This window comes from Microcebus murinus, chromosome 6 (assembly GCF_040939455.1).
Source record: "Microcebus murinus isolate Inina chromosome 6, M.murinus_Inina_mat1.0, whole genome shotgun sequence".
Lineage (NCBI taxonomy): Eukaryota > Metazoa > Chordata > Mammalia > Primates > Cheirogaleidae > Microcebus > Microcebus murinus.
This window is the reverse complement of record NC_134109.1, coordinates 29734598-29750705: the sequence shown is the minus strand read 5'-3', so window position 1 is coordinate 29750705 and position 16108 is coordinate 29734598. Positions and strand designations below refer to the sequence as shown.

Below are 16108 nucleotides of genomic sequence, written 5' to 3'. Positions count from 1 at the left end.
GGCTCCAGGGTGCAAGGCCTGGCCAGATTTAGGCCATCAAACTAGGAGCCCACCCGCACACCACAGTGGCTTTCTTAGCTTGGTGGCAGCACTGGCTATCCATGGTTAATATTAAATAGCAGGGTCACGCCAGGCCCGTCTGCCAGCAGAGCAAGGTGTCGGTGTCTGCTGCAGGACATGGCAGGGCTCCGATGGGCAGGCTACAGGTGGTGGCGACAGGACTCCAGGCAGCCGCCATGGAGCTCCTGCCGCAGAACAATGGCAGAGCTGTAATGACCTTATTTTCCACAAGGGCAGCGTACGATCTGCAGGACCTACCTAGTCTTATCCAAAAGCACTGGGGCAGCCCCTCACCTCTTCAACTCCAGTCTTAAAAGTGTGCACACCTACCTGCCTCCTGAGATCGCCCCATTTCTGCCTGGCAGGTGCTGTCAGCGTACGATCTGGCAAGTGAACAGACAGTGGCACAAACCATTAGTCCTACTTTCCGGCCAGGTCTCTCAAGTATGGACCATGGGAAGAGGCTTCATATGGCTCCAGTGTTTAAGAAGAGCTGCTTGTGAATGTAGCTGACACTTGTCATTGATAGCCAGGAGCGCTGGAAGAGTAGGAGGAGACTGATGCGAAGCAAGATGCCACCTCTCCAGGCTGTGAATAGGGTAGATCAGTGGTGCCCAAATGGTTTTAAAGCTCAGGAACCTTTTTTTAAAAAAATCTCACAGGGAAGCCTAAGATATAGAACTGAGAAAGAGTTTCTCTGGTGGGCTGCTGGGTCTGGGTCCCAGCGGTGGTGCTGTAAGGACTCCTGGCACTCCTTGGAGCAGGTTTAGAGCCACCCTCCTTCCTGGATGGTCTCTGAAGTCCCTTCCAGGTCTGCCACCCCACTCCTCTGGCATCATTTCCCAGGGGCTGACAGCACCTGCCAGGCAGAAATGGGGCGATCTCAGGAGGCAGGTAGGTGTGCACACTTTTAAGACTGGAGTTGAAGAGGTGAGGGGCCGCCCCAGTGCTTTTGGATAAGACTAGGTAGGTCCTGCTACCTTTTAATGGGCAGGTTACTGCCTCCCTTTAGTAGAGTCTGTTGTCACCTTTGATAAAACACATGCTCGAAGGGTCTCTGTTTACTGCCTTGAGGTATATTAATATTTCCCAAAGAGGCTGAAACTAGAATTGGTGGAGAATGTCTCACCGTAAAACCATTAGGGTGGGGATACTTACTGGAAAAGGAAATCCCTTTGCTAAAACCAAAGGTGCTAAAAAAGATTTGGCAGCAGTTTTTGAACACAGAGGTCTGAGATGGGCTGGTAGGCAGGAGGCTGTGTGATAGAACTTTGCAGGTAGAGGAGAGATTAACCTCTCTAGTGCTTACTCTTCTCCACAAAATGAGAAAGAACGTCACTTCCACACCAGGTTTTCCCTTGAAAAGTATTTATCACAGCAGCTTAGCTTTCTAGACAAGCACATATGTGTATACCTTGGATTTAACTCATTGTAAATTTTTAAAAAGTAAATACAACTTTTACTCAATTGGTTACACGTTGGGCTTATTTACAATGCGTTTGGCAAATGATTTTTTCCTACTAGCGCAGCAGCTGTGCACACCACATTGGGGGGTAGCTTGAAATTGATTAACCCTTGGCTTGCTGGACAGCAGCAGCTAGACCCAGAGCACATGAATGGCCCTGAGTGTCGACTCTGCATTTCTGGGTCTGTAATCAGCCTACCAAATCGAGCTGTCACCACATCGTTCTCTCTGCACCTTCAGAGTGTCACGGGAAGTCCCACGGTGGCTGTCTGCCAGCAGTGACTCAGCCCTCCTCCTCACACCTTCACCTGTTCTGTCACAGCGAACGTGGCCTCAGTTCTTTATTGTTAAAGGGCCAGATACTCTATTGGCTTTCAGGTTGCCGGACATTTAAATATTGTTAACGTGTCTGTTGTTTCTCAGTGAAAGGGCTTCTCAGAAGCTTGCTATGTACAGAAAAGCAAAAGGCATCAACAAGAGATACATCTGTCTGGAACTACTTGTCATTTATGCATAAACATATAAATATTTGTCATTTGTAAAGCTGACCTCTCTATTCTTATTTCATGAGTAGAAACGCACCTTCAGATTCTCTCCAACACCCATGAAATACATCTACCTCGAGAGGTTCAGTGGATGTAACTTAGTAGTAGCTGTTTGTCAAGAGCCACCTATTATCTGAGTTAATATATTTTGGGGGTCAAATGCTCTTGTTGCCCAGCAAACACGTTATCAATTGACAGGGTTCCATGGATGTCCCCGAGCCGTGACATTATTTCGTCATGCTGCTCGCACACACTTGTGATCAGTCTGGCATCTCACTTGACCCTCATGAGAACCCTGAGGGGTGGTGCTGTGCCTCTTTCTACAGACTAGGAATTAGGCTCAGAGAGACTCTGGTTTGGTAGGAGATGCAGGATTCAAGTAGAACTGACATTTGTCTGATTCTAAAGGCTATTCTTAACCACAGCATGATACTGGTAAATCCACTTAATGGCATATCTGAGTATGCAGCACTGATGGGCAGGGGCAGCCTGGGGACTGTGGGAAATAACATTGGGGCGCTCCTGTTTTAGCTCCTGCAGGTGTAGAAGTAGGTGGTGGGCCTGAAGGTTCCTTGCTGGAGCGCCAGAATTCAAGGGGCACTTCAGGAGCAGGGACTTGGCTACCCTTTCCTACCTTCCCCTGCCCAGCTGAGGTCTCAGGTGTCTGAGCCAGAAAACTGACTTGCTCTTGTCTCCACACTGTTTTTCAGTTCCACGCGCTGTCGTCTCCCCAGACTCCTTTCCCCACAACCCCCACCTCGAGGCGGGCCTTGCACAGGACGCTGTCGGACGAGAGCATCTACAGCAGCCAGAGGGAGCACTTTTTCCCCTCGAGGGCGTCGCTTCTGGACCAAGCCCTGCCCAACGATGTCCTCTTCAGCAGCACGTACCCTTCTCTCCCCAAGTCTCTGCCGTTGCGGAGGCCGTCTTACACCCTGGGGATGAAGTCGCTGCATGGTAAGTGCACTTGCAGCTGCAGCTGCACAGCCCCGTTGGGGATGGCCTGTGTCCCCGGACACGGCTGCCAGACTCGTGATCAGAGACCAGTCCCTGGAGGAAGTCCTGCTTCTGTGCTTAGATCATCTCTGCTCACCACCACCCCCTACCCCGTGATCCCAGACCACAAGAGTCACCTGGATGTCTTTTAAACATACAGATTCCCAGACCTTACCCAAGACCCACAGAATTGGAATTTTCAAAGAGTCTTCTGGGAATCGCTATTCTTACCACCCATCCCAGCTACTGTTGGGATGGAGCAAATTTGGCTAACACTACATTAGTTATTCCTTAGAGAGTGGTAGCCACTGCTTCCTGCATCCACGATCAGAACCCAAACTTGCCATTGCTCTGTCTCTCCCAGGCAGTAAGGACATTGCCTGTGGTGTCAGCCACTCATTTGCTGATTCATTCATTCATTGAGCAAGCATTATTTAAGGAAAAGGCACCTCCGTGTTCCTGCCCTTGGTTCATTGATGCCATGTTTGTTCTGTGACCCAACTAGATACCACATTTATTAAGGTGTTCTGGGACTCTGGATTTAAATTTGGTCTTTTCCTCCTGCAAATTCTGCAGCAGTGTTTCTATCTTGTGCATCTTCCCTTCATGCCCACATTTTTTTTTCCTTCTGCCGCAGTGTTTTCTTTCAGTCTCCTGTTTGTCCTGCCTTATTTTTTAGCTCAGCCCACAGCGCTCCTTATCCCCGTCCTGTCCTGTGGCACAGTCCCCTTCTCCCCTACTGGCCCTGGCAAGGGTCAAGCCAGCTTTCCCTGCTCCCTCCCCCATGCACCTGCAGCTTAAACGGGCTTTCTCTTTGCCCTAGGAAGTCGCCCCCAGTGAACCAAAGTTGACACATGAAAGTACCACTCGTTACCATCAGACTCTAGAAAAAATCTCCTGCAAGTGATCTAATATGCCCTAACCTTTTTCTCCCCTTCTTGCCCTACATCAAGGCCACTTCTCCCTGAATTGCATCACCACTACAATTGCCTACATTGCTTCTCTCATTTCCCTACACTTTTAATCTTACCTTTGCAGGGATAAAAATCACCCCTTGTGAAGTCGCCCCTGCCTGCTAAAGGCTTACATTCCAAGAGACAGCCTGAAAATGTGCCTGCGACAGAGTCATTGTCCAGCTGAGAAGGCCTCGGGTGGCCCCAGGGTGCTGTGGAGAGGAAGGGAAGGAACAGGCAGGCAGCCCTCTCCTGTCACCTCCCCTGCTCTCCTGAAATCAGGCAGCAGCTGTGGTGACTTCATGTCCTAACTCTTGAGATCCAAGCCTTGTTTGGTGACATCCACTGAAGATGGGGAAGGGTGACTTTTTTCTTCCCCACATGGAAATTTGTGCCCCAGAGCTAAAAGGCCAGAAGGGTGTGAGTGACACACAGAATTATCTGTTCCTCCTACTTACCCTTGGTGGGAACAAGTTTAAATAGAACTGAACATTTTATGTCTTGCAGTATTTGTTGACTTCCATTTACTCATAATTTTGCTAATTTTAAGCACATTAATAACTAGCAGCTGCACTTCAGAGCAGTTCTTGACATAATTTGAAAGGGAAAACAAGCACTTAATATACTCTGGCTTACCAGGCTGTCATAATAGATGAAATTTTTTAACTCCTTGTAATCAGGTATTTCTAGAATCACTTATAGATTTTATCCGAGAGAGTTTTGCTTTTGCATGATTTTGATATTACAGGCACATTCTGAGGGCCATCCTTCTCATGGAATTGCCCGCTCTGCCCTGTTTCACCCAGCTTCTGCCGATGGAGGATGCTTGCATTTCGTGAGCTGTGTCTTCCTGGCTCCCACTCGCCTGCCCTTTCTGTGGGTCACCTACACAAATCTGAGCAGCAGCAGCATGCCCTGGGGTTCAGTAAAGGCTAGTAGTAAGGATGTCAGTGATTTGCTGCAATGGTTTAACCCTTTGCACTTGGATGTCAAGTGTGACTCGACACGGTTAGCAAAAATTATAGAGATTAAAATTACGCTTTCAATGTATCAATAATTTGAAATATTAAAAAAAATCCAAATAAATAAGTTTGTATGAAAAGAAACTCCAGTTTTTTATTCTACTGCCGTGCTTTGTAAATCTGGGGTATTTAAAAAATTAAATCCCGAGTAGAATAAAAGAATCGAGAAGAAAAGCAAGCAAGTGCAAAGGGTTAATGTATATATCCAACAACCTGTCCCCTTAGAAAGAGCTTAGGATGTTAGACTGCTGCAACCCAAAACTGATCCAAAGAGTCGCTTATGTGATAACCCTGTGTCCTTGGGCAGGAGACTACCACCAAAAGCACCCCTAAAGTCACCTTCCTGTGTTAACTCCCTATGAATAACCAAGCTCACTCACCTCACCTGATTACCTGTCACCCAACAGCACACACTCGGCCACAGAAACCAGTGGGCCACCCCTGGCATGCACCAGTCCCAGGGCTACAGGGAGTCCATGGGGCAAAGGTCACATTCCAGCTCCCAGGCCAGATAAAAAGCAAGCCCTGTTATCCCCCCTGATAGGAATAAACATCCCTGGCCTGGCTCCAGAATCTGGCTCTCTGTTAAAGGCAGCCTGTTTTCCCCACCTGAATCCCTTGACTCTTGCGGTTAAGCTGCGTGCTAGAGCTGCCTGGGCCCACTGTGGACACATGGATCCCACAAAAGCAGACACGTTGCCTCATGGGAAACCATGACTCACCACTGGAAGAGAGTGATGCAAGGTTATAAAACCACAAAGACAGACTGGGGGAAGCCAATTCCCATTTTGAGCCAGCATTAGAACAATTAGACTATGGCCTGCTAGTCTGGACACTGATTACATTGGCAAATAGCTTACAACTCTGTTATGGTAATAGGAAACGGGTAAGTTTTTGAGTGGTTCTTCTGTGGGCATGAGAAGTATCTTATCCCTCATCCCTTCCTCCAGGCGAGTTCTCAGCCTCGGACAGTTCCCTCACTGACGTCCAGGAGACCCGAAGGCAGCCCATGCCTGACCCCGGCCTGATGCCCCTGCCCGACACTGCTGCAGATCTGGATTGGTCCAACCTGGTAGATGCTGCCAAAGCCTATGAGGGTAGGTCTGTTGAAGATCCAGACTAGCCTGGGATCCTTTGGGGCCACCCTGAAGTGTGCTCACGGTGTGATCCAGTCTCTGTCCTCTCTGACAACAGAAGGACTTCACCAGCATTTCAGAAACCAGCTGACAGTTATCGAGGGCTCAGGAGGGGCCAGACCCTAGGCTGGACACTTAGGCACATGTTTTGTTTAATCAGATGCAACCTGGTGTTTCCTCTACATGGGAATTTCATGGCATAAATGCCTCACCTCCTCTGTGTTACTGGAAGGGCAGAGAATAGAGGAATCCCAGCTGTCACGTGACGGAAAAGATAACGTATCCAGCCAGGGTCTTTCATCACATTAAGACGTTGTTGCTAAATGCACAGTCGACCCCCAGTCCTGACGGTGCTGGGTGCTGTCCTTGCCTTTCCCACTCAGCTCTCGTGTACTGCGATTCCTTCGCCACCCACTAGCTAGGCTAATAGTCTTAAATGCAGGTCCTCAAACTGCTGCTGATCCGCTGAAATCAAAACGAAATGCAGTGTGTTGTCATAGGTTTTCAACTGTCCTTTTTTGAGCAAAGACTTTTTTCTAAGATCATTCTAACATTTTTGGTGCTTAAATGTTCTTTATAAAGTTAGGATTGCAGGTGATTGTTTTTATCACTCTTACTTGGGAGCATTGTTCCACTTTGGGGGGAAGTTTGCTAGATAGGCCACAGCAGTCGGGTGACCGTGGAGTGGGCGACAACTCATCCCCATTCCCTCCCTCCATGTTTATTGGGCTCATTGAAGTTCCCCGGTACTAACTTAATTTTTCAGTTTGTTCGTTAATCAGCTTCATATAAAATGGCAGAATTTTCATTTTTTTAATGGGAGATTTTTTTAAATTTGATTTTGTTTGCTTTGCTTAAATTTTAAGGTGGTGTATTTTAAAACACAGGTGGCATGGACCTAGGGTTAAAGCCCACCAGAGTTGCCAGGCATCTCACAGAAAACATTATTCAAAAAGTCTTATGAAGCATAGTAAAAGAGCTTTCTTTAATGCATTTCTATCATTGCTGTGCCTTGGTCTGGAAATTTGGCACAAGACCTATTTCCAGGGAGAGAGTTAATAGCTTGCTTTGATAAGCAAGAGAAAGGGGGAACTGGAAATTGATTCACAGCTTTTATAAAGAGAAATCACCTTTTCTTGCAGGGGTTGGGACATTAGATTTCCAGCACATCACGGTGCATTAATTACACTTGACTGTCAGTGTAGACCGTCTGCTGACTTTGACAGGGCCCAGGGATGGGATTCCAAAATACTGAACGGTTTTTTATTTCCCTTCCAGTCCAGAGAGCCTCATTTTTTGCTGCTAGTGATGAAAACCATCGTCCCTTGAGTGCTGCATCCAGCGGTGATCAGCTTGAGGACCAGGCTCTGGCCCAGATGAAGTCTTACAGCAGGTTGGTCACCTTATCCATGGCACCTTCCTTGTGTCACCCCTTCCAGGGACAGCAGACATGGAGAAAAGGAGAGGGAACCCACATGGATTAGCTGAGTGAAGCTCATCACTGCAGTACCAGACACTTCACATTTTAGTTAGAATGCTTTGTAATGAAATTCTGTAAACATAATTAAACTGTTCTTGATGGCTTATTAGGTCATAATTATGAATATTCATTATTATTTAATGCCATAGTACATATGCCCTTGGGGCCTATTAGGTCAGGTAAGAGCAGGGGTCCTCCAACTTTTTAAACAGGGGGCCAGTTCACTGTCCCTCAGACCGTTGGAGGGCTGGACTATAGTTTTAAAAAAACTATGAACAAATTCCTATGCACACTGCACATATCTTATTTTGAAATAAAAAAACAAACGGGCAAAAACACCCGCATGTGGCCTGCAGGCCACAGTTTGAGGACGCCTGGGTAAGAGAAATCATTGGACTAAATAATACAGGGCCCAGGATACCTAGTGCAAGTCTTAGGCAGCTCCCAAGGTGTTGCTTCCGGTCTATATGTTAGAAAACTGGATCAACTAGGGTAGTAAAGGTGGTAAAATAAAAAGTAAATAAGCAATAACTGATATCCAGAGGGCTTTCTTTTGAGTTAAGAGCATGAACTTTATGACGTCTGTGTAACCATGCAGCTGCCAATACTTCTATTTTCCCCTTAGTTTCAAATAGTGACATTGTTGAATTTGTGTGTGATAATCCTATATAAAGCATCCCAGTAGTCAACCATGGGACATTAAGTAAGCACTGCTTAATGCAGAATAATTTCATTAATTTGAGGATCTTCCCTTAAAACTTCCTGAGGATGATTAAGAATCCAGGTATTGTCTATTTCTGACCAAGTTTTATAGATATAACAGGAAAAGCAAGGTTGATGTAGATTGCACAAATACGCTGTAGGGCTTGTGCTTGAGGACTCTTTTGAACACGTCTGCAAGGAAGTGCTCCCAGCAGAGAAGGTGCGAGAGTAATGGATTGTTCATTAATGATGTAACAGGTTGATGCCGCACTCCTGCTGGGGTAAGGAGAGCCGCAGTTTGGCTGCTGAGAACTTTAAAAAAAAATTCACAGAGTCAGAGGAGAACCCAATATGTGCCTTCTTATGATGGGGCCTCCAACAAAGAGAAGTCTGGTTTGCTCTTACAGAATCAAGAGATAAGGGTGAAGATTGGCTCTTTTCTGTGTGGACTGAAGAAGCACAAATGGCATTAGACGCATCTTTAAACATCACCAGTGCACTTGCAGACACAGAATGCATTTTGAAGAACCTTTAGACATCAAGATAAACTACTGAGAGTTGCTTCAGCACTGACAGCCTGCAGTGGCTTTGTGAAGGACACAGCTGGTCCCCCACCTGGTTGAGTCTGTCTAGCACTGCCCTGTTCAACTTATCTTTGACCTTCAACCCATCTAAAATCTGACCAGCTTGTTGTGCCTGACAGTGCAGTTGTAGATGGCAGATGACTTCTTCCTTTTTAAAATTCATTCTCTGTCAGCTTTTAATTAGCTGCCCTGTCTTAGAAGTTTGGGGGTCATTACCATTCCATCAGGCTTGTTACACTCCACACTACTGTGGGTTCCATCTTTTGGGCCTGTCATAGACTTAAAATTAGCAGAAGACATCATTGCAGTTCATTTTAGGTCAGGAATTCTAACTTTGATTTTTAAAATAAATAACACCTTTTATTCCATGATCCAAAAAATTCAGAGTCACTTACTTCTTCCCCTTTGGAAAGAGGCAGCTACATGTTTTCCCAATAGAAGACTTCAGGTTCTCTATTGTATGACTCTGAGGTTGCAAGACTTGGCTAAAACTTCTATTCAACATAGTGCTGGAAGTCCCTTGCCAGAGCAATTGGACAAGAGAGGGGAATGTCCAAACAGGGGCAGAAGAGGTCAAACTCTCAACTCTTTGCTGATGATACACTATATCTAGAAAACCCCAAGGATTCAACCAAGAGACTCCTAGACTTGATAAATGAATTCAGTAGAGTCTCAGGATAGAAAATTAATGCATACAAATCAATGGCATTCATATACGCCAGTAACAGTCAAGCTGAAAGTCAAATCAAAGACACAACACCTTTCACAATAGCATCAAGGAAAATTAAATATTGAATATATTTAACAAAGGAGGTGAGATATACGTATAGGGAGAACTGTGAAACACTGAGAAAAGAAATTGCGTAAGATGTGTACAAATGGAAATCTCTACCATGCTCATGGGTTGTTAGAATAAATATTGTTAAAATGTCCATTCTACCTAAAGTGATCTACAGGATTGATACAATCCCTATCAAAATTCCACCATCATTATTTATAGATTTAGAAATAATTCTATGCTTTGTCTGGAACTAGAGAAAATCTCGTATAGCCAAAGCAATCTTAGGCAAAAAGAATAAATTGGGATGCATCAGTCTGCCAGACTTCCAACTTTAGGCTGTAGCAACCAAAACAGCATGGTACTGGCACAAGAACAGAAATATAGACTTTTGAAATAGGATAGAGATCCCAGGTAGAAAACCATCCTCATATTATCATCTAATCTTCAACAAAGCAGACAAAAGTATACATTGGGGAAAAGAATCTCTGTTCAATAAGTAGTGCTTGGAAAAGTGGATATCAAATGCAGAAGATTGAAACTGGAGTCCCATCTCTCACAAAAACCAACTCACAGTGGATAACAGATTTAAACCTAAGGCATGAAACCTTAAGAATTCTGGAAGAAAATGTTGGGAAGACTTTTAGACATCTGCCTAGGTAAACTAGGTAAAGAATTTATGAAGATGACTCTCAAAGCAGTTACAGCAGCAACAAAAATAAACAAATGGGACCTGATCAAATTAAAAAGCTTCTGTCAGCTAAGGAAACTATCAATAGAGCAAATAGACAACCTACAGAAGGGGAGAATATATTTGGTTTCTACACATCCGATAAAGGGCTAATATCAAGAATCTATATAGAACTTAAGAAAATCAACAAGAAAAAACTCAACCCCATCAATAAATGAGCAAAGGACATGAACAGAAGCTTTTTTGTTGTTGTTGAGACAGAGTCTCACTTTATTGCCCAGGCTAGAGTGAGTGCCGTGGTGTCAGCCTAGCTCACAGCAACCTCAAACTCCTGGGCTCAAGCAATCCTGCTGCCTCAGTCTCCTGAGTAGCTGGGACTACAGGCATGTGCCACCATGCCCAGCTAATTTTTTCTATATATATTAGTTGGCCCATTAATTTATTTCTATTTATAGTAGAAATGGGGTCTTGCTCTTGCTCAGGCTGGTTTCGAACTCCTGACCTCGAGCAATCCACCCGCCTGGGCCTCCTAGAGTGCTAGGATTACAGAGGTGAGCCACCACGCCCAGCCGAACAGAAGCTTTTCAAAAGAAGACAGACTAATGCCAGCAAACATATAAAAAAGTGCTCAACATCTCTAATTATTAGGGAAATGCAAATCAAAAAACTACAATGAGATATCACCTAACTCCAGTGAGAACGGCCTCTATCAAAAAGTCCCAAAATAACAAATGCTGGCGTGGATGTGGAGAGATTGGAACACTCTTACACTGCTAGTGGGACTGCAAATTAGCACAACCTCTGGAAAGTAATTTGGGGATACCTCAAAGAGCTAAAAACAGAAATACCATTTGATCTAGCCATCCCACTACTAGGCATCTATCCAAAGGAAAAAAAGACATTCTATAATAAACGCATCTGCACTCGAATGTTTACAGCAGCACAATTCACGGTTGCAAAGATCTGGAAACAACCCAAGTGCCCATCAGTACTTGAGTAGATTAATAAAATGTGGTATATGTATACCATGGAATACTACTCAAATACAAAAAACAATGGTGATGTAGCACCTCTAATGTTTTTTCCTGGATAGAGCTTGAGCCCATCCTTCAAAGTGAGGTATTTCTATCACAAGGATGGAAAAACAAGCACCACATGTACTCACCATCAAATTGGTACTAACTGATCAACACTAAGGTGTTCACATGGTGGTCATACTCTTGGGGTACCAGTTAGGTTGCGGGGGTGGGGGGCAAACCCACAGCTAATGGAAGTGGAGCACACTGTATGGGGGAAAGACACATTTGTAGCCCTGGCTTGGGCGAAGCAAACACATTACATGTAACCAAAATGTTTGTACCCCCATGATATCCTGAATTATAAATAAATAAAATGAAGAATCAGGGTTCTGGCTCTAACAGAGTTTGTTCCTAATTTGAACTAGCTAAATAATAAAGATGGGGAAAAACAAAAAAAAAGACTTGGCTAGAACTCACTCAGGAAACTTGAATTCAGGTAGAGGAGAGTGTGGGGAGAAAAGCTGTCAGAGGCCCTAAGCCTGGCCTAAGCTGCACCATCTGCCCGCCGGCCGGCCTGCCTGCCATGCCTGCTCACACTTCTTTTGGTGCTCCACTGGCATATTATTAGCACTTAAATATGAAAAAAATAAGAAAATTGTTTGCTTATTGTAATAGCAGAGAATTTAAGACATGAAGCTTAGACTGACAAGCTTTTGAAACATGTAGTCTTGCTTTTTTTAATACTTTAAGATATTTAGACTAGCGTTTAAGATGTAGGCACAATAACTTAGTTGCAACTACACACATGGCTAAGATTATTTTCTTGGGAACTGGAGACCTACAGTAGCTGGGCAGACCCCACATCAGCCACGAACCTCTCCTCCCTCTCCCCCCCACACACAGAGGAATAGCTCTTCTCTTTTAAAGCCCACTAAAGGATCCCAAAGCTTCTCTGAGCATCATTTTACTGTTTGACAATTGTGTCTGCCAGAAAGTTCCTCTTGTGCTGACAGAGATCATTTTCACTATTGTCCTTTATTCTTTTGTTGTGAGGATGCGGCATCTTTAACAAAGGAAGCTATTGATTGGCTGTAGTTCAAGCTTGTTTTACCTTTTGTTAAGATTAGCAATTACTTTTGTAAAGCAAAAACGCACGTTGGGTCACCATACTGAATAATTTGACATTGAAAACCATTTTACCAATACAGCTTCCTCAGATTTAAAACACACACACACCCCTGGAGACTCCTGCAAACAAGGTCTTTTGTTTCTTGTTCCCAACAGTAAAGATTCCTCTCCCACTCTGGCTTCTAAAGTGGACCAGTTAGAAGGTATGCTGAAGATGCTTCGGGAAGATTTGAAGAAGGTAAACCTCATAGTCGCAAAGCACATTGCCCAGTCTGCACAAACTGCCCTTGAACTGTGAGAGCCCTTTTTAAGTAGAGTTAGTGGAATAAGACGTGGGTGTTTTCCCTGTGTATGCACGTGTTCAGGGGGCTGCAGGGAGCTCAGTTCCCACTGGAACACACAGTGCAAGAAGGCCTTTGTTATCATGTGTACAGAAAAATTGTTCCCTGTTTTGTGAAAGCCTTTGAACCTCAGCCAGCCCCCTCTGAGTCCTCTCCCAGCCTCCCCAGCCCTTGTATAATGTGTCAATAGCCCAGATTCCCAGACAATTGTTGTTATCTGGGCTTTTACACCAAGAGAACTGAATGTTGTTTATTTTCTTGGGTGGCTTTGACTATCCCAAGACAGCACCCACCAGATCAATTGCCTAGAATTTAAGACAGTCCTTATTAACAAAGACTTTAAAATACACATTAATGTATTTAAATCCCAAGCTAATCCTGTAGGGTTGAGTCTCTCCGGAAGCCCTGTTTCCTAGGCCTAGCCTCTCTAGAGTGTCTTGGCACCTGGTCCCAGGCTGTTTATACAGCTGATTAGTGGAATGAAGGAGAGAAATGGGTAAAGGGTGGAAAACATTTTAGAGTTACTGCTCCTAAGAGCTGGGCAATGGTGGGCCATACCTCTTAGTTCTTTCCTACTTTGCTCTGCCTCCTAGGAAAAAGAAGACAAAGCCCACCTCCAGGCAGAAGTTCAGCACTTGCGAGAGGACAACCTGAGGCTACAGGAGGAGTCCCAGAATGCCTCAGACAAGCTGAAGAAGTTCACAGAATGGGTCTTCAACACCATAGACATGAGCTAGGGAAGGCCAAGGTGGGCAGGAGGAGGGCCTGGGCATGCTTTCTCCCGTGAGCGCGTTGGAACGCCTTATTCAGGCCACGGAGAGCATTCTCAGAGCTCCCTGCTCTGCCCCCTGTCGGGGAGTGCACAACACGACAATTGCAGATCAACAATCATTGTCTGCCTTTTGTAGAAAAGAAAAACAAAAAAAGTAAATAAAAATTTTAAAAAGTAAAATAAAAGTTTAACTGCTAAAATGTGAATGTCTTTATTTTTTTGCACAATATCTTTATCTGTTATGTATTTAAAGAAGAAACTGGGCCTAGGACCAGGGTGCCCCCTGGCCCATCTGCCTCTATTTCCATCAGCTTTCTTATCTATTTCAGGTAACCCAAGCTTTCCCTTGTTATCCTAATGAATGTCATTGTTCCTAGGAAAATAAAGTTTTTTTAAAAAAACATATTTGTTTGGGGAGTGGAGAGGGCTTCTTACCTTCTTTCCTAAAATGCCTGGAGAGGAAGTTGCTTTGAGAAAATGCCTACCTCCCTTGAATGACTTGTGCATGAGCTAGTGCTGTCTGTATCTGTCTTCCAGAGATCGGCAGGATTGGGGTTATTTACCAGCAAAGTCAGTAAACCAGGGAGAGATGGTGCCTGAGAGCCACACCCCTTTTCAGTCTTGCATTGCGAGGTCACTTCCTGCCTCCTGCCTTTCCCCAGAGAGATGATCCCAGGTGTACTGCTCAGAGCTAGGGCTCTCTTTTGCTTGGCGTAAGTGAGCCCCACTAGATTATAATCAAGCCTTCTACAGCTTCTGGGCCCCAAACATTAATTGGTTTCAAAATTCTCCCAAACTAAAACCTTATTACTTCATATGCATTTTTAATGCATTTTGATCAAAAGTATATATAGTTTAAGATTTTTAAAGATAAAACTGGGGAAATTTTTTCTTTAGCTTGCTCAAAATGACTATATTAATCAATTAGTAAATCCTTCTCTCCAGAGCAAGATTTCACCAGTATTTGTAACTAGGACAAGCTAACAGTAAATGTTTGTGAATTTTAATCCTTGCTTGTTAGGAGCAATGACTGTGAGAATAGAATGGGCTTTTGAAATCTGCATGTCCCAGTGTGAAATTTGAGCACGGCATTTTCTGCATCCTTTTGTGGCCATCCAAAGGATTCTGCTGCAGAAATTATTGATGTGCTGTATTTTTCCTGTCTTAGTGATGCAGGCTGCTTTGGGCCCCATGGTTCCAAGGCCCTTGCTACCGTAGAGCTCAGAGACACCGGGCTGACCAGTGTTGACTGACCTAAGGAGATTTCCCTTGTATTTTGCCTTCATAATTGTCCAATAACTGACCCCTCTGCCCCTTCAGTGGCAGCTCTGGTCCAAGGGAACATTCAGCAATCTAGCGGCATCTGCTCAGAAGTTCCCTGCCCTGAGTAATCTCCTTCCTTTCCTTTTTCCATCCCTGAAAGCAACAGGATGGATTCTCCACTCTTCTCCCCTCCACACCCACTACCAGATTTTTAGGCTAGTTTCATTCATGATTGTGATTTCTCCATGGGATTTTTTTTTCTAGTGACATTTCTATCATGGAAATAAGAAGATTTCGGAGTGCTTTTGTAAAGATTTCAATTGTCCGTCTCTTTCTCTCTTTGACTTGTATGAAGGAGATTGTACATTGCCTGATATCTCTTTGTAAATGAGAAATATTGCTAACATCCAAGCATTCTGAAGTCTTGCTTATCCTTCTGAGTTTAGTTTTCATTTTGTTTTACATTTTGTTTGGGAACTTGGGGCAAGCTATTTATTAGAGTTTTGCAACAGAGTTCTTGTTTGAAGCCTATAAAGACTACTTGTAAAATTCAAACAATAAAATTCATTTTAAATGCTCTTTTAAAACGCTTTGGTATTATTGCTTGAGGTTTTCTTATTTAAAAGACAACCCAATGACTCATTGACCCTCCCTTGCATCCTAATTTTTTCATCAAGCTCCGTTAACATTAAAGATTTTTCTTGAAAGTTTGTTCTTTTTAGAATTTTATTTACTCCTTGTCCACGTGTCTATAGAGAATTCCTATTTTGCCTTCTTCGCTTATGATTTAGTATTTGCAGAGCACTCTGATTAGTTCTCTCTTCATTATCCATGTGTGGGTTTTTCATAGCACTGTCATTCCCTGAGACCAGCACATTTTTGGACTGTCTGCTGCATCTCCCAGCTCTCAATGTCAGATATTGTGTGCTCAGGGAATATAAATGCCTGTTAATATTAGACTGTACAAAATATAATTAGAAAAGTTAATCTACTGAAAATAAAAATCAATGCATTTCCAAAGTCAAACAGAACCAATTTTTAATCTACCACGTCACTGTTCCTCTCCAGTGGTGCAGCTAATTGGGAGCTGACGGTAGAGTTTCCTCATTTTATTTGGTTCACCAATTCTAGAATTACAAGACTAGGATGAGGCTGGATGCCACAAGATATGCT

General features: G+C 44.1%; 1 protein-coding gene and 1 long non-coding RNA gene across 10 annotated transcripts in view; one reads left to right on the top strand and one right to left on the bottom strand.

Moving 5' to 3' along the window:
* The window catches only part of SIPA1L1 (signal induced proliferation associated 1 like 1), a 350098-nt gene extending 334132 nt beyond the window's left edge, over window positions 1-15966 (top strand). For all 8 annotated transcript variants that reach the window (XM_012756105.3, XM_012756102.3, XM_012756107.3 and 5 more), the window contains 5 exons: window positions 2781-3027; window positions 5992-6138; window positions 7456-7570; window positions 12716-12797; window positions 13494-15966. In XM_012756105.3, the coding sequence (XP_012611559.1) occupies window positions 2781-3027; window positions 5992-6138; window positions 7456-7570; window positions 12716-12797; window positions 13494-13637 (735 nt within the window). In that variant the 3' untranslated portion in view covers window positions 13638-15966. The remainder of the gene's footprint in view (window positions 1-2780; window positions 3028-5991; window positions 6139-7455; window positions 7571-12715; window positions 12798-13493) is intronic.
* LOC142871450 (uncharacterized) overlaps window positions 1-16108 on the bottom strand; it is an 84586-nt gene that overhangs the window by 38500 nt on the left and 29978 nt on the right. The gene's annotated exons all lie outside the window — the stretch shown is intronic.